Here is a 22823-nt window from a genome sequence, read left to right on the forward strand (position 1 = left end):
CTTCTTTTCCACGTTTATTAGCCACTATGTACACATTTAACTCTTGGTTTTTCTTGTTGCCTTGACAACTACAGGTTTCTGGCTTTTAAGGAGGGCGCTGGCACGTCGGAGAGCAGCCTGCAAAGAAAAAAAGTTTGGATATAAGGTTAAAGTTCACATGTGTAAAAAGTATTTTAATAATATATGAAAATTCTGAAGGTTGATATGTAATATCAAACTAGTACAAAACACAGATGAGTAATCATTTGGAAATCACATCAGTCATTGAATTATTTTAATTTCTGAGGTAGCTCGCATGGACCAGAAGATAAATTCTAACTTGTTACAATGCATGTATGGTTTTGTTTTGGTCCAAATTTGCCTTCTGCCTATCAACAGATAATATAATGAGATTATCTGTTAGAAACTGTGAAAGATTCAACTTGTATCCTAGTAATAGTGGTGGACATAACAGGCAAGAATTGTTGCGTAATTACCACAAATACACTAAAATTACTGATGGAAAATTTTCTCCTTATAAGGTTCAAGTTTTGATTTTTAGATGAATATCTGCTTTAAATTCTCCTGGATATAATGTCACTAATGAGCTACAGTATCTATGATCATGCATTGAAGGAAAGACTTATTGATTGAAAACCCCTCTATAAACGTATATAAAAAAAAGGTGAACCATGACATGTATCGCTCACCTGGTTTTTTTTATAGTAATTATCACAAAGACTCTGACAATTAGAAAAATTAGCAAAATTGACTCCCAAAGTTTAATTTTGAATCACAACCATACAATGATGCTATTGATACCATACAAATATGCTATCCAATACATAGGTTCAGAGACAAAGTAATTTATATGAAAATAGTAGCCTAATTGACCTTTTTGACCCCGCATCTATTGCCGTCTAAGGCCCCGGGGGTCAGCCCTATCATTTGTACAATTTCATATTCCAACCCTATAAGGATGCTACCATTGCATTATGGGTGCTATCCCATGCTTAGCTGCAGAGAAGAAGTCATTTATATGGAAATAGCCAAATTGACCCCTTTTGACCCCACCCTTCAGGCCCCCCGGGGGTCAGCCCCATCATTTGTACAATTTTGAATCCCCACCCTATAACGATGCTACCATTGCATTATGAGTGCTGTCTCATGCTTGGTTTCAGAGAAGAAGTCGTTTATATGGAAATAGCCAAATTGACCCCGCCTCTCAGGCCCCCGGGGGGTCAGCCCTATCATTTGTACAATTTTTAATCCCCACCCTATAACGATACTACCATTGCATTATGAGTGCTATCTAATGCTTGGTTTCAGAGAAGAAGTCGTTTATATGGAAATAGCCAAATTGACCCCTTTTGACCCCGCCCCTCAGGCCCCCGGGGGGTCAGCCCCATCATTTGTACAATTTTGAATTCCCACCCTATAAGGATGCTACCATTGCATTATGGGTGCTATCCCATGCTTGGTTTCAGAGAAGAAGTTGTTTATATGGAAATAGCCAAATTGACCCCTTTTGGCCCCACCCCTCAGCCCCCTGGGGGGTCAGCCCCATCATTTGTACAATTTTCAGTTAGTAGCCCATAAGGATGCTACCAGTCAAATTTTGTTGAAATCCGACCAGCGGTTATGGAGAAGAAGTTGATTGTTGACGGACGACGGACGCCGGACGCTGCGGTATCCCATAAGCTCACCTCGGTCCTTCGGACCAGGTGAGCTAAAAATAGAAACAAGAGATCCCAGAGGGATCTTGGCGCCCACCAAAGATTGATCTATGTCTGACAAATGAAAGAGGGATCTTTTCTCTGCTTTTCAAACTTACAATTCTTTTTTCTGCTTTTCAAACTTTAAACTATCAAAATCCAAGATGGTGGTCGCAAAATGCAATAGGCAGAACTAGGGTCCTAGAGGAACATACATATGATATTTGAGAACAATCCCTTCAATACTTTCTGAGAAATAGCGGTAACAAACTTTAACTATCAAAATCCAAGATGGCCACCGGTCGGCCATCTTGTTGACCGATCAGTCCCAAAATGCAATATGCACAACTGGGGTCCTAGGGAAACCTACATATGAAATTTGAGAAAGATCCCTTCAGTGCTTTCTGAGAAATAGCGGTAACAAACTTTAACTATCAAAATCCAAGATGGCTACCTGGCGGCCATCTTGTTGACCGATCAGTCCCAAAATGCAATATGCACAACTGGGGTCCTAGGGGAACCTACATATGAAATTTGAGAAAGATCCCTTTAGTGCTTTCTGAGAAATAGCGGTAACAAACTTTAACTATCAAAATCCAAGATGGCTACCTGGCGGCCATCTTGTTGACTGATCAGTCCCAAAATGCAATATGCACTACTAGGGTCCTAGGGGAACCTACATATGAAATTTGAGAACAATCCCTTCAATACTTTCTGAGAAATAGCCGTAACAAACTTTAACTATCAAAATCCAAGATGGCTGCTTGTCGGCCATCTTGTTGACCGATCAGTCCCAAAATGTAATATGCAGAACTAGGGTCCAAGAGGAACCTACATATGAAATTTGAGAACAATCCCTTCAATACTTTCTGAGAAATAGCGGTAACAAACTTTAACTATCAAAATCCAAGATGGCTACCTGGCGGCCATCTTGTTGACCGATCAGTCCCAAAATGCAATATGCACTACTAGGGTCCTAGGGGAACCTACATATGAAATTTGAGAAAGATCCCTTCAGTACTTTCTGAGATTTAGCCGTAACAAACTTTAACTATCAAAATCCAAGATGGCGGCTGGTCGGCCATCTTGTTGACCGATCAGTCCCAAAAAGCATTATGCACAACTAGGGTCCTAGGGGAACCTACATATGAAATTTGAGAAAGATCCCTTCAGTGCTTTCTGAGAAATAGCGGTAACAAACTTTAACTATCAAAATCCAAGATGGCTACCTGGCGGCCATCTTGTTGACCGATCAGTCCCAAAATGCAATACGCACTTCTAGGGTCCTAGGGGAACCTACATATGAAATTTGAGAAAGATCCCTTCAGTACTTTCTGAGAATCAGCCGTAACAAACTTTAACTATCAAAATCCAAGATGGCGGCTGGTCGGCCATCTTGTTGACCGATCAGTCCCAAAATGCAATATGCACAACTAGGGTTCTAGGGGAACCTACATATGAAATTTGAGAAAGATCCCTTCAGTACTTTATGAGAAATAGCGGTAACAAACTTTAACTATCAAAATCCAAGATGGCTGCCTGGCGGCCATCTTGTTGACCGATCAGTCCCAAAATACAATATGCACAACTAGGGTCCTAGGGGAACCTACATATGAAATTTGAGAAAGATCCCTTCAGTACTTTTAGAGAAATAGCGGTAACAAGAATTGTTAACGGACGGACGGACGGACGGACGGACGGACGGAAGGACGGACGGACGACGGACCACGGACGAAAGGCGATTTGAATAGCCCACCATCTATAAATGTATATAAAAAAAAGGTGAACCATGACATACCATCTTGAGGTCCTTCCTGTATCTGTTGTTGCGGACGGTCTTCCTGATGGTGCCCAAGACTCGCCTGGGATCTCTCTTCAGTTCCATCCTTGTGTAGTTCTTACAGGGCTTCCTTGATCCTGTTAAGGAACAGAAGTGCTTGGTTTTAACAAGAATCTACATATCATCTAATATATTTGTATTATACATGTAAATATTTTACAATAAAGGTTGATTGTGATGTCTGATATAATAGATCTACCTTGAAAATACAGTGAAACTTGATTACCTAACAAAACAAAATCACTTTGTTATAAACATAGTTTGTTATACACATATGATATTATACATAGTAACATTGGCAGTAGGGAATATATGACAATTATTATGTTATAACCACGAATCTATTATATGCATGTTCGGCTCGTAATACGGTCAACCTTCGGTTAATTCCAACACGCAATTTTTTCCAGAAAAACGGTAATTTTTTAGCTAGTGATAGTTCGAACACTGACTTTTTATAATCAATCCTATTTCGGATAGTTCGAACACGTCAAATTATGAACGTAAAAGTAAGATTTTTGTCGGCAAATCGGCGCAATGGGGTCCCTAACAATGGTGATATATTTTGCATATTGCAACAGTTTTGATGTTTGGAATGAAGATTGTGTGTTTAAATTCGCTGTACCTGATTGAAAACACGTGGAAGAAATCGCCAATGTTTGTTAAGTCCGATCTAGATACAGATATCAGTTTAAGTTGACATTAAAATATGCATTCAATCTATCTTTAGTCAGCCAATCAAGGTGTTAAATTACCTGTAAACACGTGTCTCACGCTGGCTTGGACAGGCCAGTTACGAGGTGTCACAGTCAGCATCAAAAGCCAGCCGCTGGGTCACAGCAAGCTAGTGTGATTACATATTCACCTCCAACCAAAACAATCCACGTGTTGGGTAATTAAACAATAGATACGTAGCTTTTCATCAGGTTAAAACTAGTTACTTAATTTTAGAAGAAGACAATATGCAATCGGCTTTTTGACAATCTGACAGTCACAGTGCGATTGTGACCTAATTTTACGAACTGAATGTAAACAAATATTTTCGACAGCAGTTTCGTAAATGCAACCAGACTTTCTTTAACTAACAAAGAGATCCCAGAGGGATCTTGGCGCCCACCAAAGAATGATCTATGTCTGACAACAGAAAGAGGGATCTTTTCCCTGCTTTTCAAACTTTTACTACATACTATATATGAACCTTGAGAAAGATCTTTTCAGTACTTTCTGAGATATGTAGCAGTAACAAACTTCAATTATCAAAATTCATGATGGCTACCTGTCGATCATCTTGCTGACCGATCTGTCCCAAAATGCAATATGCATAACTAGGGTCGTAGGGGAACCTACATATAAAATTTGAGAAAGATTCCTTCAGTACTTTCTGGGAAATAGTGTTAACAAACTTTAACTATCAAAATCCAAGATGGCCGCCAGTCGGCTATCTTGTTGACCGATCACTCCCAAAATGCAATATGCACAACTAGGGTTCAAGGGGAACATGCATATGAAATTTGAGAGAGATCCCTTCAGTACTTTCTGAGAAATAGCGGTAACAAACTTTAACTATCAAAATCCAAGATGGCCGTCAGTCGGTCGGCCATCTTGTTGACTGATTGGTCCCAAAATGCAATATGCACAACTAGGGCCCTAGGGGAACCTATATATGAAATTTGAGAAAGATCCCTTCAGTACTTTCTGGGAAATAGCGGTAACAAACTTTAACTATCAAAATCCAAGATGGCCGCCGGTCGGCCATCATTGTTGACCGATTGGTCCCAAAATGCAATATGCACAACTAGGGCCCTAGGAGAACCAACATATGATATTTGAGAAAGATCCCTTAAGTACTTTCTGAGAAATAGCGGTAACAAACTTTAACTATCAAAATCCAAGATGGCCGCCAGTCGGCCATCTTGTTGACCGATCTGTCCCAAAATGCAATATGCACAACTAGGGCCCTAGGAGAACCAACATATGAAATTTGAGAAAGATCCCTTCAAAACTTTCTGAGAAATAGCGGTAACAAACTTTAACTATCAAAATCCAAGATGGCCGCCAGTCGACCATTTTGTTGACCGATCTGTCCCAAAATGCAATATGCACAACTAGGGCCCTAGGAGAACCAACATATGAAATTTGAGAAAGATCCCTTCATAACTTTCTGAGAAATAGCGGTAACAAACTTTAACTATCAAAATCCAAGATGGCCGCCAGTCGGCCATCTTGTTGACCGATTGGTCCCAAAATGCAATATGCACAACTAGGGCCCTAGGAGAACCAACATATGAAATTTGAGAAAGATCCCTTCAAAACTTTCTGAGAAATAGCGGTAACAAACTTTAACTATCAAAATCCAAGATGGCCGCCAGTCGGCCATCTTGTTGACCGATTGGTCCCAAAATGCAATATGCACAACTAGGGCCCTAGGGGAACCTACATGTGAAATTTGAGACAGATCCCTTAAGTACTTTCTGAGAAATAGCGGTAACAAACTTTAACTATCAAAATCCAAGATGGCCGCCAGTCGGCCATCTTGTTGACCGATTGGTCCCAAAATGCAATATGCACAAATAGGGCCCTAGGGGAACCTACATATGAAATTTGAGAAAGATCCCTTCAGTACTTTCTGAGAAATAGCGGTAACAAACTTTAACTATCAAAATCCAAGATGGCCGCCAGTCGGCCATCTTGTTGACCGATTGGTCCCAAAATGCAATATGCACAACTAGGGCCCTAGGGGAACCTACATGTGAAATTTGAGAAAGCTCCCTTCTGTACTTTCTGAGAAATAGCGGTAACAAGAATTGTTAACGGACGGACGGACGGACGGACGGACGGACGGACGGACGGACGGACGACGGACCACGGACGAAAGGCGATTTGAATAGCCCACCATCTGATGATGGTGGGCTTAAAAAAGTAAATATAATTTTACGTTTGTTACGAAATATAAAAAAGATCTAACTACATTTTCTGTGGTTTAAATAATGTTTCTATCTCAGTTAACGGACGTCGATGTAAATTCTAGGCCGCAATCGTGAACGGTGCTGTCTCTGTTTGGGGCCTTGTCCACGTGCACATATGCATGCTGCTATGCAATATTAATTATGAATTCACAAATTAAATGCTCATGTTAACGAGAAAATGATTGAATATATTATCTTCAGGAAACTTAATATTTTTCCTATAGATTTTTCTGCCTTACATTGCTTATATCAGGTACATCGGTACTAAAAACAGATTTTTACCGATTTCAACTCGGATAGTTTGAACTCACAATTTTTTCCTGAAGCGTAATTTCGGATAATTCGAACTGGTCCATCAACATTTCCTTAATTTTTGTTCGAACTACCAGAAGGTTTACCGTAAATGTATTTTCCAGTACTGGTAACCATTAAACCCATTTTCTATAGACTACAAATGTCTGTCCACCTCAACATGATACCAAAATAAGATGTGACGGGAGGTAAATGGAAACGGTGGGCACTATACTATATCGTATTCCATCCAATAAGCGCCCAAGACGTATTAAAAATTGAAAAAAAATGAAAAGGTGCTAATGAAGATGAAATTATTGCAAATCTATAGTTTTGTGTAGTTTTGGTCTTTATTTATGCCTGGGCAACTGAAATCGGGGCCTCAAAAATGGGGAGGGGCGCTTCTAAGGACATGGGAGCTTATTGGGTTGAATGCGGTAATGCATGTTCCATTTTATTTACATGGAATAAATATGAACAAAACCAGGAGTTTGCACACATTAGGAGAAGCAGCATTTACAGATTTTCAATACAATAAGTGGCAAAGGTTATAACTTGAGAATTAACACAATAAAATAACTACGGTGATTTAATTACTAAAACACTACTTTTCATCTTTCTTGAAACATGCATATTTTAGAGACTTTTTCTTCATTTGGGAGAATATTTACATAAAATTGAGATAGTATAACAAAATTTGTTTAGGGGAAGGGGCCTTTCTTTAGCGCTAAATGTACGAAAAAATATATATAAATAAATCACTGAATTATCATGTCAAAGTTTACATATTTCCTTACAGGTTTTGGCAACTAGATTCAATGTGATGAGAAATACTGTAAAAATTGCTGACATATGTTCACATCCAGTCTTGTACTCATGAGAATTCGTCTCAGGTGACCTAAAAATGCTGACATATGTTCACATCCAGTCTTGTACTCATGAGAATTTTAAATTGAAATGGTTAAATTAATGATTGTGGTACCTATATAATATTATTTAAGAAAACAAGTGACCACAAAAGTTATAGATTACCCCAACTCCAACAATGTTACAGGTATAGCACAATGAGACACAGTGATTTTTCTCCTTCTATAACTTGGGTCGGTAAACGACCCCCATTCCCAATGCAGACCTACCCCCCCCCCCCCCCCAATTTTTTTCCCAATTACAATGAAAAATTCCCAAATCAAATTGCTGAAAACCAAATAAATCCCAGAAATCTTTCCTCTCGTTTAATCTAAAAACAAACCACTCTGAAACTGTTGTTATGGTTGTCACCTTTTGATAAATTGACACAGTTTACTGTTTCACAATATTTAATCACCTATAATACCATGTACATTGAAGTGTAACTTTTCCCCAAAACTGCTCTTTTTGCGATTGAAAATTCCCAATTTGTTACAAAAACATTTCCCCCAAACTACCCTGAAAAATCACTGGGACACTTTTGATCATTAAGTCGTGTCTAACCTCTAACATTCAAAACACGATTCACACGTCGCAGAAATGGGCTCGATATAAACTCAAAATTTCAAGTATAATCCTTTAGTGTTTACACTAACTATTTACATTCTGAAAGATTTATCCCAAATCATGTTAAATCCAAAACACAAAACATCTCTGTTGCATTTTTAAAGTGTAAAATTTCTGCCCTATTTTGACAGCGGAACTTGCGAAGACTCTAATAGAACTCTGGGATTAAATGTCAATATTACCCATCAGAAGTTGTTCAATATTGATGTCTTATATCCTTGGATTACATACACCATTAACAAATCAGGAGTTTCATTATCTATCAGGAGAGGCGGTTAACTTGCAATTTCAGGGGTTACTTTTAGATGCTATCTGTATGCTATCTAATATAATTTAGCCCAAATCAGGCAGGTTTAACCGACAAAAAGTACCCCTTCCAATGATAATTTGCTATTACCTTGGGTGTTACGTGTAACCAAGACAACACCCTTGCCATCCTTGGCTGGCTCAACACCAATTGATTTGCGCTGTACAAGACCATTGTAGCGGAAAGAGTTCTTGGCCTTCAAGTTGTTGGGCTCCTGAAATGCAATTCAAATATGTACTGGTCTATAAGTGACCTAGCTGTAGCCGGTTTATATTAAGATTTTGGACCGCAACAGAAGTGGATTGATATCAGAATGATGCAAGTGTAAACTTTTTAGTTACATTTTTATTAAACAAAGTTTGTGTTATAATTTTGTACTCTGTTACTTGATTTAAAATATTATATCTTTGTTAAAATCAATAAACATTTCTTATTAATTACAACAGTTAATTTCTTGACAAATTAACACTAAACTAATTTTATTCTAAACACTACTTTTTTCGTGATAAAGAAAGTTAGCTTCCATTTACAGTAAAACATGGTTACATGCAGTAAAAGGGAGATTCGTGACCAGTAATGCTTTTCTTTTCAGAAGCTAAGGCCTACTTAACAAGCAAGTTAAAAGTTTAACTAATTGAACCATAAAACATGCTACATATGTTACATACCATGCTAAAAGTTCTCTTGTTTCCCTTCAACAGGAAACTGGAGTTGTTCCTGATGATGGCCCATTGTACATCGGCTGACATGGTGACTTCTTAGGTCTGGAAAAGATAAATAAATGAAAATTAAATACATTGTTTTACACACAAATCAATTTATGAAAAACAAGATCTAATAAGCAGTTAAATTTTGAACAATGAAAGGATGTTGTGGCCATCTTGGATGTATGACGGAATAAATGAAACCGGTCGACACATTTGCAGGTGACCAGAAATGACCTCACAAAATTTCATGGCATTCCGACTTAAATTTTTTGAGAAAATGGTCAGACAAAGTCGCAGCAGAAAAAGAGGAACAACAATGATAATAATAATAGGAAACGGAGCAAACACAATATGTTCCCCACTCCGTTGGGGGAACTTAAATATCAACGCTCATTTTTACTTAATCTGTTTCTTTTTTGTCTGTTTATAGGATTTTTTAATTATATATAGTAACTGTACATGCAAGTAAAACAAACTAAACCTGATATCTGAAGATTCTTATAGCCTTTTGTCTCAATTTTGTTGCACGAGACCAGACTGGGATTCGAACCTGGGACCTCTGAGCACTAGCCAGATTCTCTAAAACAATTAAGCTACCTTGTCACCAATGATGGATCTAGTCCTAACCTGCTACAATTTAATCAGCAGAAAAGGATATGGTCAAGATAGGAGAACAAAGCAAGACATATATCAATACCACGCCTTCATCATCATCCAAGCAGGATTAAGTCTCTTGCATTAATTACCATATAGTTTTCAACTTTTTATAGAGGGAGGCCAATTAGAATGAACCAATCAGTAACTTGCAATGTATAATTGCCCCGCATAGATTACAAACATCACCATCCAGGAATGATAGGCTAATAGGAAACCATGTTTGATGGTCACACTTAGTCCCACGATCGACCCTGTCTCCACAATATCTGAAGTTCAACTGAATTCACTCTGCATCTATCTGGTAGTCATGTAACAGGGCGAGAGTAGTGTTTGCTGGACTTGAACCCGCGACCCTGGACTTACTGATCTGCCGCTCTACCTTATGTGCTAATGAGAAATTCCCTCTAGCGCAAAGCTAGAAAACAAGCGTATCACTATGTACAATCAAAACCTGCCACACTTCTCCCCCCTTTCAAATGTGTTCGGCCCCAAACACAAACCAGCTCAGGTTCATCTCCAACAAAGTCTCTCATTCTCATATAGCTTTCGTTTGGAGGTCACCGCACCAAATGTAAGGGGGCGAAAGTTGTGTGCCGCAAGCCGACCTCGAACCCATGACCCTTACTGGTCCGCCGTTCTACCGACTGATCTAAAAGGAAATTCCCTCTAGCTCAAAGCCAGAAGACATTAATATGTACAATTAAATCCTGCTAAAGTCATGATAATAATCTACCTATCAAGCTGCCAGGCCACAGATACTGATTGACACCCTCTGTATTTCTTCCCAGCAATTATTGCACAGTAGACTGTTTCAACTAAAAATCTACCTTATATATCCGGATCAGATTCGTTTGGCTTTAACATTATTTTTTTCATGGACTGCTTGTTGGACATACACCCGTCATTAGTTACTCTATAGAACAGTTACTCAAGTCCACACCGCTTCATATTTGCACAATAACAATTCAAATAACATCAATATGCTATCATTTATTTAAGGTTAATGGTTTGATCCAAATTATCGATAGGCAGACATTTCGCCACATGTTTGGAAACATGTGTAAGGCAACTAATATAAGGTAGTCTATTCATCGATATTGAACAGGTTGAAACCAACAGTGACAAACTATTTTAAGACATGTTGTCGCAGAGAACGTCTTGATTTATCTAAGGTTTTAATTTGAATTAATTAGGTTAAGAGATTTTCATGAAAATGCTTTTGGAAAGTAGAGGAAAAGAAAGCATGGTCACCTCAGGAAGTTACAGCGAGAAAGAGAGTAGGAAAGTAGTTCCCGAGAAGAAGGTGGCTTATAAGATAGAAGTGTTTTTTAAGAAAAGTTTATATTTTTCCTTCAAAGAATTGTGAAAGAAACAACAACTATTCAGGCACTAATATGTTATCTATAGAAAATACGTTATGATTGATTATAATCAGGCACTCTTTTAAAGTAGCGGAGGAATGTTAATTATCGCCGGAAACTGCATTTAAATGTCTAATACGGAAATCGGACTAGATAGTACGGATGGTAAATATTTTGGTAAACATCTTTTCTTATTGACATCGAATTATCATTTTGTGTTATTTTATATTAGACTTGCCATATTTAAAAACAATTATTTGATAATTTGATAAGTAAGACATTTTAAAAATCAATGAAATATTCAGCCGGTACAATCGTGTTATCCACAGTTTTGACCAAAGGGAGATAATTATTGTATTACAGTACTTCATACAAGTACAACTGGTATTTTAGAATAATACAGATTTCAAAATAAATTTAATTAATACATCTATCAATCAAGATAACAAGTTGAAAAAAATCATACATAACATGTTTGTAAAATAAGAAAGTAAAGGCCAAGGAGATATTTATCTGCTAATAAAATATGATAAAAATAGACATAATGATATAGGCCTACAGTACCTGATTCTAATTTTCCTTTTAAGATATCAATATAAGAAATTTGATAATATGGCTTAATAGATTTTTACCACATGGTTTGTTTATTACAATAATTTTGTATATAGGTATAATTTATTTGAATCATTATATAGTGCTAATTTAATATTCATATAATATTTGTAATTTTGTACCTAACTAAAGGATCCATTTCCATGATTAATACATACAATTTCCCTTCTCCTAAAGATGTAATAAAAAAAACATTGTGTTATGTCAGTGTAAAACATAAATTTACCTTCAGTTTTTATACAAATCTGGAAAAATCATTGTGGAAATTGCATAGAATTCTGCTTTGAAATATTTTTAAATGCATAAAATTTGCGAATAAATGGACTGCTTATATAAATCATTTTTTATTAATTTATTAACGATTTAACTCTAGTGCTATATACATACCAAGGAATTTTAAAGGCCCACTATCTTTCCTGAGCAAAATTTAAAGGTTTCTAAAAATTATAGATAACACAAGTTAATATATATCGATCGATGGCCCCAGATGAAATTACAACATGAAGCCTATACAAGATATCCTATGTAATATATGATAAAAGTTGAGTTTCATCTTGCTGTTTTGCCTTCTGGCACAGTGATAATCAACTGCCACAAGGTATTAAGGACGACGGCAGGAAACATACAAGTATATAAGCCGACCGACGTTATGAACATTAGGCTATCATTTTACAGGTAAATTAAACTGTTCAGAAGATAATGATATTAGTGTAGTACACGTATTACTGGTACCGTATTCAACCCAATTAGCGCCCGTGTCCCTATAAATGCCCCTCCCACACTTTTTTAGGCCTCGATTCAATTGCCCACGCATAAATAAAGACCAAAACTACACAAAACTGTCTAGATTTGCAATAATTATTGTCTTATTAGCACCTATTCAATTTTTTAAATGCCCTGGGTGCTTGTTGGGGCGAATACGGTAAGTTGTTTAACTTTTGCGACTCCATAAAATTATCAATCTTGTTTTACATTCCCATTTTAGAATTAAAAGCTGTTTCGGAAAGGTTGTGGGACTTTAATATGAATTACATGACCCTATTGCTGATATTTTAAGCTAATTTAACGTTTTAAATGGAATATCATTTTATATTGTCGTACATTTTATTTTAATTATATTTTCAACTTGTTTGAATTAGTAAAGATAACTGTAAGTTAATTTTAACCAAAGTCCAAAATATTCAGATCCTATGTAAGTTTTCAACAATGTTATTTTAAGCTTTCCAGAAATGTGTTAAAGTTTAATGTTTTACACACACTGCAGACCAAGTGCATAAAATCCAGAGTACAGGAATGGTAACACTGATATGAGTTATGAAATTAATTTTATATTATTGTGAAATTCCTCTTTTTCTATTATAGGTAATGTGGGTGACTCAAGACAACATGGGTGGTTGAAAAACATTGTAAATCTGAGCAAAATTCAAGCACCCGCAGTCAAAAATATGATGCAAAATTAGCAGAGCTATCAATGTGGCGATCACCATGTCACAGAAGATCAAAGATAATGGGAAACATCCAAAGTTACTGGATTTCAGGGAAGTTCTAGGAGAACACCTTTATATCAAAGTTCTGGAGAGTTGTAGGAATGAATGTCATGCTCAGAAAATTACGGGAATCCTACTGGAATGCGGAAAGGAAGACGCATTTCGCCTGCTGGAGGATCCAGACTTCTTGGGAACTAGGATCAGTCTAGCAGAGAAAACTCTGAAGGAATGGTAATTTAGTTGAGGCCGACATGTTTGCTGGTATACCCTGGAATATACTAGATTGTGTGATGGGAAAGTACTTTATAGTAAATTAATTAAATATATTGGCTAAGTTAGTTGTTGTAAACAAAATATTTTGCTTGCATTTATATATACATGTATATGTATTTGTATATATATAATCTTGTAGGCAATAAAATTTTGTCTAATTCATGGAATCACCAAAATAAAGTTCAGTTATATCTAGACACAATACAGAAAAGAGTTTTGAAAGGTGATATTATCAATCCATTTTAATCTGTTGTCCCAAAACACATGTATTTCTTAAAATTAATTTCTTACACGCTACCAGGAAAATTGGATGGTACACAGTGACTATCAGGGATATAGATAGAAGTCTTTAAAGTGTGAGTGCTTTCTTCTGTTGCAGTGGAACTTATATAGAGGAAAATGAGTTAGTGAAGGCACTTCCTGCTTCTGAGATACTTCCTTTGTCTGTATCCGATAAGTTGTTCGAAAAAGTCAGACAGCTTGAGCCAGCCTTAGCGTGTCAAATTACAGGTAAGACTTTGAATTCAGAGCTTTTTTGGTTAACCTGTGTGTATCAATTCAGTGTAGTATTTATGTAAAGACTATACTTTCCATTGTTGGGCAGGAAATATGTGTTTCCCATTTATAAGTCTCAATTTTAACACCTTGAAGCTGCTTGAAATGATAAGGAATGCCCTTAAAAGATTTATGTATCTGTATTAAGCTGGTTAAGTAAAAACTTTAGAAAAGAATTAACTTTTATATAAGTGGGAGACAAATAGTTCTCTGTGTTGGGAGACACAGGTCCTTGTGGTGGGAGACACAGGTCCTTGTGGTGGGAGACACAGGTCCTTGTGGTGGGAGACACAGGTCCCTGTGGTGGGGGACACTGTGGTGGGGAGGTCCTTGTGGTGGAGGACACAGGTCCTTGTGGTGGGAGACACAGGTCCTTGTGGTGGGAGACACAGGTCCCTGTGGTGGTTGGGGGGACACAGGTCCTGTGGTGGGGGACACAGGTCCCTGTGGTGGGAGACACAGGTCCTTGTGGTGGGAGACACAGGTCCCTGTGGTGGGAGACAAATGTCCCTGTGGTGGGAGACACAGGTCCCTGTGGTGGGAGACACAGGTCCCTGTGGTGGGAGACACAGGTCCCTGTGGTGGGAGACACAGGTCCCTGTGGTGGGAGACACAGGTCCCTGTGGTGGGAGACACAGGTCCCTGTGGTGGGAGACACAGGTCCCTGTGGTGGGAGACACAGGTCCCTGTGGTGGGAGACACAGGTCCCTGTGGTGGGAGACACAGGTCCCTGTGGTGGGAGACACAGATCCCTGTGGTGGGAGACACAGGTCCCTGTGGTGGGAGACCTAGCTAGTAAGTGGTTTATATGAAGGCCACTGGAGTAGTGTTTCACCTTGTTCTTCCCATCGTCTCTCAATTTTGACCTTGAGTTGAGAGCATGCCCTTGTAAGTAGGATCATCTTCGCTAGCCAAGGCTTCTCCTTCGTGGAATGTAACGTAATCAGAAGCCTATGCCAGTGAAAATGAAGTAGGATAGGCCCTGGGCTCTGTTTCTTGGCTTCGAAAGGGAGTGGGATGACTTGTTTGTCGAATGTCAGTTTAATGTGACTGGGTGGGTGTCCTGTTTGGTGTTTTTGCAGTATGCTTCAATGAGATAGCACTATAAAAAGGAGACTATTATTATTATTACAGGCCCTATATAACTTTTGGTTCTTTCTCTTCTTGTTAAGGAATGCTACTGGAAGCTGAATCTGTGGAAGTGGAGTTAATGTTACAAGATCCCAAGGTCCTGAAGCAGGCAGTAGAACAAGCGCTGATGTCTCTGTCGGCTACAGAGTCTGAGGCAGTTGATGAGGGATCTGAGAGTGATGACGACACCGAACACTCAATTGGAGATCAGTTGTTTGAGGCGGTGGAGAATGTATACCCTGATCCAGATACAGCTTCTAAAATTACAGGTTTGTTCAGGGTGAACCATACAATCATCCAGAAACAGTTTCTGAAGTTACAGCTGTGCTTCTAAGTAAATAAGGGTCAATTCTAGTACATATTGGGTATATACCATAGCTGGTACTGACACAGCTTTTGAAAATCAAGTTTGTTTTTTAATTATTGCAGGTTTAATTTCAGATCAGCTAGTCTCTACAATTTTAAGTTGATTAATTTTGGATTATTCAAGCTAGGTTTACTAGAAACATCACAATGTAAAAATATCACCCATCAAGTATCAATTGTAACAACAGTTAGAGAAATCAATAGACTAACATACGTCTCTCATTTCTGAGTTAAATGAAAGACAAATTAATTTTTAACTTAATTTAAAATCTTTTCTTGTTGACAGGGATGTTAATGGAGTCTGGTGACCTCAGCCTGGACCACCTTCTAGAAGACAGAAACCATCTGACAGCAAGGATAAACAAGGCATACCAGTCTCTTCAACTGATGGACCCAAGTTAATGTCATATATTGCCACTGTATTATCATTCAGGGAACCACTGTTGGTTGTTGTCATGATTGTACGGTAATGTCTTGTTGATGCAATAGCTATTTTGATAACATAACTGAAGACAGCACCAATGAATAAATGGTCATATTAGATACTCCATATATTGGTGGTAAGCAACGTTAACTTCAATATGGGCTCAAGATAGTAAAATAAGATTGTTGGAGTAAGAAGATAAGACTGTTTGAGTAAGAAGATAAGGTTGTTTGAGTAGGAAGATAAGATTGTTTGAGTAAGAAGATAAGACTGTTTGAGTAAGAAGATAAGACTGTTTGAGTAAGAAGATAAGATCGTTTGAGTAAGAAGATAAGAATGTTTGAGTAAGAAGAAAAGATTGTTTGAGTAAGAAGATAAGATTGTTTGACTAAGAAGAAAAGACTGTTTGAGTAAGAAGATAAGGTTGTTTGAATAAGAGGATAAGATTGTTTGAGTAAGAGGATAAGATTGTTTGAGTAAGAAGATAAGGTTGTTTGAATAAGAAGATAAGGTTGTTTGAGTAAGAAGATAAGATTGTTTGAGTAAGAAGATAAGGTTATTTGAGTAAGTAGATAAGACTGTTTGAGAAAGAGGATAAGATCGTTTGAGAAAGAGGATAAGATCGTTTGGAGTCAAAAGATAAGATTGTTTGAGTCAGAAGATAAGATTGTTTGAGTAAGAAGATAAGATTGTTTGAGTAAGAAGATAAGATGGTTTGAGTAAGAAGATAAGATCGTTTGAGTAAGAAGATAAGATTGTTTGAGTAAGAGGATAAGAGTTTGTTTGACTAAAAAGAAAAGACTGTTTGAGTAAGAAGATAAGGTTGTTTGAATAAGAGGATAAGATTGTTTGAGTAAGAAGATAAGACTGTTTGAGTAAGAAGATAAGACTGTTTGAGTAAGAAGATAAGATCGTTTGAGTAAAAAGATAAGAATGTTTGAGTAAGAAGATAAGATTGTTTGAGTAAGAAGAAAAGGTTGTTTGAATAAGAAGATAAGATCGTTTGAGTAAGAAGATAAGATTGTTTGAGTAAGAGGATAAGATTGTTTGACTAAGAAGAAAAGACTGTTTGAGTAAGAAGATAAGGTTGTTTGACTAAGAAGAAAAGACTGTTTGAGTAAGAAGATAAGGTTGTTTGAATAAGAAGATAAGGTTGTTTGAATAAGAGGATAAGATTGTTTGAGTAAGAGATAAGATTGTTTGAGTAAGAAGAAAAGATTGTTTGAGTAAGAAGATAAGATTGTTTGAGTAAGAAGATAAGATTGTTTGAATAAGAGGATAAGATTGTTTGAGTAAGAAGATAAGGTTATTTGAGTAAGAAGATAAGACTGTTTGAGTAAGAAGATAAGGTTATTTGAGTAAGAAGATAAGACTGTTTGAGAAAGAGGATAAGATCGTTTGAGAAAGAGGATAAGATCGTTTTAGTCAAAAGATGAGATTGTTTGAGTAAGAAGATAAGATTGTTTGAGTAAGAAGATAAGACTGTTTGAGTAAGAAGATAAGACTGTTTGAGTAAGAAGATAAGATCGTTAAAGTAAAAAGATAAGAATGTTTGAGTAAGAAGATAAGATTGTTTGAGTAAGAAGATAAGGTCGTTTGAGTAAGATCTCATTTTTGCTATGGAACCAGAAATTTGGTTTGTTGCAGTATTGCTATTCATGAATATTTTTTCCATGAATTACTTTAAAGACCCACTACCTTTCCTGAGTAAAATTTAAGATTTGTTAAAGACATTGATAACATAAGGAAATACATATCGGAGGCCTAATATGAGGTAACAAAACGAAACTAACGCAAGATTCCCTGCGTAATATATGATAACTGTTGAGATTCATTTTACAATTTTGCCGTCTTGTGCAGTAAAAGTCAACTACCGCGCAATATTTAGGACAATGGCGAGAAACATAAGACCTGTGTTATGAAAATTAACATTTTATTTTTTTAAATTGATTTTTCAGAAGATGATGAGTGTAGTATTAACGGTAAGTTAATAACTTTTGCTACCCTACAAAATTATCTATCTCATTTTACATTTCCATTTTAAAAATTAAAAGCCGTTTTGGAAAGGTAGTGGGCCTTTAAAGGCTCAAAACAATGAAAGACTGTATCAACAAACATTTCATGTTATTTAATGCAATATGAATGCAGTTAGAACATTCCAGCATTATTAGACTTTAGCATTACATGTATATGTGTATTGCTGGAATCAACAAATTTGGTGATGTAAATATTTGTACTATCATGAGTTGTATAATGCTTGATATATAGTCTGATGGCGAAGATGGAAGTGAAAATGTATCCCACCAGGAGAAATTCAGCCAACCAACAGTATGTAGTGTGAAACATTGATGATTCTGTAATGTGTGTAATAGCTCTTCAGACCAAATTTCATCTCTGTCCAACCACAGTTTATTATTAAATTGTTTTTAAATTTTCCTAAAGAACACCTAATAACCTGATTTAAATGGACAGTCTTTGTTAAATATTAAGTTTCTTTATTGTACATTGTACAAGTTATTTTTGATGACCTTACTCGCCCTTGACAGAGTGTCAGGGGTTTTAGAATGGAAGGAAACAAGAGTGCCCAGATTAAATTTATGTGATTGAGTTGGTGACCCCTGACCTTTTCACATCTTTGCATGGAAAATTGAACCCATTATGTGAAGGCAGTTTATCTCCCGGGCACCAATTATAATCTTGTTTTGTTCAGGGTACCATACATACACAAGCCCAGTTTTTTTTTTTTTTATTTTTGTTTTGTATTTTTTTTTTTTTTGGGGGGGGGTGCTCTTTTATTATAGGTTGTATTATTATGAATTGTGTTCCAATAAGTTAATATGAGGAGTTATTGCCCTGTTTGGTTTTCAATACCTGTTTTTACACTGACGGTTGTTTTTACGGTGCTGTTCTACTTTGTATGGATCTCCTCCTTCAGATTCTCATTTAAACCTTTCTGTTCAAATGCTATTTATTTCTTTGATTGTAAAAGAAATAAGGCGTATTTTGGCACAATAATGTTTTTCAAACATATGTTCACTTTAAGCACAGTTATGCTAGAAGTAGGAGAGCCAACCTTGTCAGTATCAAATCCTTGATTTCCTTCTACTTTAATTTGATAACATTTATATATTGATTTCAAATTAAAGTCTATGTGTTATATAAAACTCTACAGTTGTCCTCTGTTGTCTAATACAGCACCAATATCTACAGACACAACCTGTCTATACTGACCATTTTTCTGTCTCCCCTTCAGTGTTCCTTATAGACAGGTTTGACTGCAATGTACATTCTATACATTGACTGTGAAAGGCAAATGTTGATCAGACCAAACTGTAATTCTTGTTTGTTGTTATCATGAATGAGAGATGTTTATAGTTTATATTTCTACACCATTTGTATCTCCATGACTATGGGTAAAAAGTTGTACTGATTTTATACTGTGATGGTTTTCTATGTAAGCATTCATATTGTCATATGTCACCTTAACTATACAAAGTCACTGTTTTATTGTGTACAGAAAGTTATGTTATGAAGGGGTTTCAATGGTAGTACATTGTTATATATAAAGATGAAGGGTAGAGCGAGTTTGTTTCAGTCACCCCTGAAGATAAATTTAGACTCTTCTACATCAATGACTAGACTAGTCCATTATGAAATGTTAGGAATGAATGAGTTAATCATATCGTTCTGTTTACTTTGTTATAAGTAAATACAAAGGAAAACGAAAATATACTGCCAGACCTTTAAAATTTTGTATCGGACAAAAATTTCCAAAAGAGATACAATTGGTAGCACATTTTGATTTTGTAATTTTATGTCTATATTCATGTTATAAATAAAGAGCTTTGTAGTCATTTTGTTTCCGATTTCATCTCGTTTGTGTTGTTGGAGCGGATTGTCTCCCTTTCAATATTTCCCCTTGATGAATCTTTTCCATTGGATTTGCATAATACAGTGACCTTTGGCCTTTAATTTATGTCGAGCTGAACGTAGTTATTGGGGGCGTAAAGAAAGGCAACTCTCGATAAAGATTTGATATGAGATCTACTAGACTGGCATTGTACATAAAAAGAATGTAGTGGAAATAAATGTACGTGAGAGCCTCATCAAATGTATTGCTGAATGGTTTCATGTCACATCACAACTGCAGGCCAAAACACAAAAATAACTACACATAAGTCATATGTTTATCATTCCATCACCTATCAAGTCAAATGATCTGACTTTCTCAGTGCAGGTCAAAATTAACAAATAAATGCTAACAAATGTCAGTTTGGATTCGTCATAGTATCAAAGGTTAAGGTCAAATAATATTTTTTTCGCTTATTGTTATGACAATATATCTCTCTGTATCTTGATATTGTAAATGCCAGTTTCATAAAAAGCGACTAAATTGATCTTTTCTCCTCTTCCTAACATCTCCCTTCACACCGCCTCACTTTAACGTTTGCCCCTGTGAGGAAGGTTCTGTGTCCTGGCAGAGACATCCCATAGTCTATAAAAATGGTAGTTTCAGGTCCGTTCAGCATAAAGGGGGTGGGACGATTGGTTTGCCCGTTGTCATTGTAATGTGATCGGGTGGGGAGTTGAATGTTCTGTGTCTCCGACAGCATGTTTCAGTGAGATAAAAAAGGCCAAGACTTTCCACGATTGCACAGAGTAACAACACGAACACACCACAGTCTCAATCTACCTGCATGTAATTATTCCCGCGAAACGCAGGGGATATTGATCTATAACGCCAAAACTATTCAACTTTACCCCATAAAATTGTGTATTTAGGCCGTGCTTTTGTTATGTATTTGAATGTTGGCAAACTTTCATTTTTTCTCGAAGAGAGGGAGGCTTGCGTCGGCCCCAGGTCTTAGTTTTGGTGCAAGAGTTGAAAAGCTGTTATTTGTCACAAATGACATTGATTTCTGAAACCGTTTTGGAACATAGTTGTTGTTATGAGTGTGGACTGTGGAAAATCATTTAAATGAGCCAAAAGCTGGACTTTGAGAATTTCAAGGGCCCACTGAGCCGAAATTGTTGTGCTACTGTTATCCGTAACAAACGATTTTGATTGCTGCAATAATTTTGAATTATAATTGTTGTGATGGGTATGGACAATTAGTTAAAGGAGGAAGATGCTGGAAATATTAAAATCTGATTAAAACCTCATCGATCTCTAGTTAGAAAGGCAACCGCGAAATACACATAGGTTATGTATCGAAATAAACTACTGTGGAATGCAGGGTTTATTTGCATGTTTTGCACATGTCCTAGTTTTTCATACGTTAATTACATGTAGTTTTCATCTACCGAGAGGTATTGCATTCTTTTTGAAGATTCTTGATATTTGCATTCTTCTATGTTGATAAGCAGCTCAACGTAATTTTGGTTGAGACCCACCTATTCCTTCTCGGTGTAACTGCTTTCTTGTGAGATGTGATCAGGGTAAAACGTACAACATATATAATAACGCCTTTTTTTGCCTCCCAAAATACTATATTTACATTTTCACTGCTGTCCAACTATGTAACCTTACCAAGTGCAGTTGGCAGTCATATAGACAATGAACTTGAACAAGCGCTTATTATGACGTCATTATTATTGTGACGTCACAATTGTCGTGGCATCGATCACGGATGACGGCTGTTCAAATGGCTGTTCCATCCATGATGATAACGAATGATTATTTCATTATAGATACAAAATTCCTTGGGATTTCATCATAAAATTGTAACCAAATGTAAATATAAGCATTGAATGTCTTTCAGTTGGCATTCATAGCTTCATGGAATTTGCCTCTGTCCAGTTGGCATTCATATTGTCTATGAATGCCAACTGAAAGACGTTCAATGCTTAAATGACTATCACCTCGCTAGTAAATGATTGCGCCTTGAACATCTTAGACCATACCTATTGATGACTCCGAGCTCTATGTTCCGGCTCATACTAACGATATCGAGACTCATCTACAGTCACCACATTCAAAAGAGAATAATCTTTTGATATAACAAGGTTAAACAAGGTTCTGCAAAATGATGCTTTGGTTACCATTTGTTCATCCCTAAGGGATTTGGGACCCAGCATACTGTTAGCTTGTACATACCTAAATAGATAATGTAAGATTGTTGAGACACTATCATATGTAAGATGGGTGGTCATTTCAGGATAAAATACCAGAACTACATAAGTGTCTTTTTCACCCCTTTAGTACTTTTAAAATTACTTTTAGGTCATTCTGTGTTGTATTACGTAAGTATTTTTTTTTATTAAAGTGCAACTTCGGTTATTGTTACTTAATTTACATGATCGTCTAGAAAACAACCACGAACCAATACAAAAATACGTACCTGTGTTATTTAATTTCTGCCACCTAAATTCGCCTACTAGAGTACGCCAGATCCCGAATTTTCTTGTACATTTCTACGTCGGTGGTATCAAGTGAGCGCCCAAGACCTGGCTTCATCTTAATATAAAGACGTTCTATCGCGTTTGAATTCCCTACCCAGAAGTTAACCTGAGCATAAACATCGTGATTATGATGTTTGCTAAAATGGCGCAATATCTTACTAAAGAATGACTCGATACACGTACAAATTGGTACTCAGGTACAAAACATTATAGAAAC

General features: G+C 36.8%; 2 protein-coding genes across 6 annotated transcripts; one reads left to right on the forward strand and one right to left on the reverse strand.

Moving 5' to 3' along the window:
• LOC138321690 (large ribosomal subunit protein eL28-like) lies at positions 1-9451 on the reverse strand. Its single transcript, XM_069265576.1, has 4 exons — positions 9300-9451; positions 8722-8845; positions 3493-3611; positions 1-117 (listed from the first exon to the last, which is right to left on the reverse strand). The coding sequence occupies exons 1-4, from the start codon at positions 9378-9380 to the stop codon at positions 37-39; spliced, it is 405 nt and encodes a 134-aa protein (XP_069121677.1). The 5' UTR covers positions 9381-9451; the 3' UTR covers positions 1-36.
• A 2022-nt stretch (positions 9452-11473) lies between these two features.
• LOC138321691 (uncharacterized) lies at positions 11474-20063 on the forward strand. 5 transcript variants are annotated; one of them, XM_069265581.1, is made up of 6 exons: positions 11484-11521; positions 12547-12643; positions 13331-13686; positions 14108-14238; positions 15456-15683; positions 16067-20063. In XM_069265581.1, exons 3-6 carry the CDS (start codon positions 13454-13456, stop codon positions 16180-16182), a joined length of 708 nt encoding a protein of 235 aa, XP_069121682.1. In that variant the 5' UTR covers positions 11484-11521; positions 12547-12643; positions 13331-13453; the 3' UTR covers positions 16183-20063. The 5 variants fall into 5 exon arrangements, with proteins under 5 accessions (XP_069121679.1, XP_069121683.1, XP_069121682.1 ...); XM_069265577.1 differs by having other exon boundaries at positions 11489-11533; XM_069265578.1 differs by lacking the exon at positions 12547-12643 and having other exon boundaries at positions 11474-11533.
• The last annotated feature ends 2760 nt before the right edge of the window (positions 20064-22823 follow it).

This window comes from Argopecten irradians, chromosome 4 (genome assembly GCF_041381155.1).
Source record: "Argopecten irradians isolate NY chromosome 4, Ai_NY, whole genome shotgun sequence".
Classification (NCBI taxonomy): domain Eukaryota; kingdom Metazoa; phylum Mollusca; class Bivalvia; order Pectinida; family Pectinidae; genus Argopecten; species Argopecten irradians.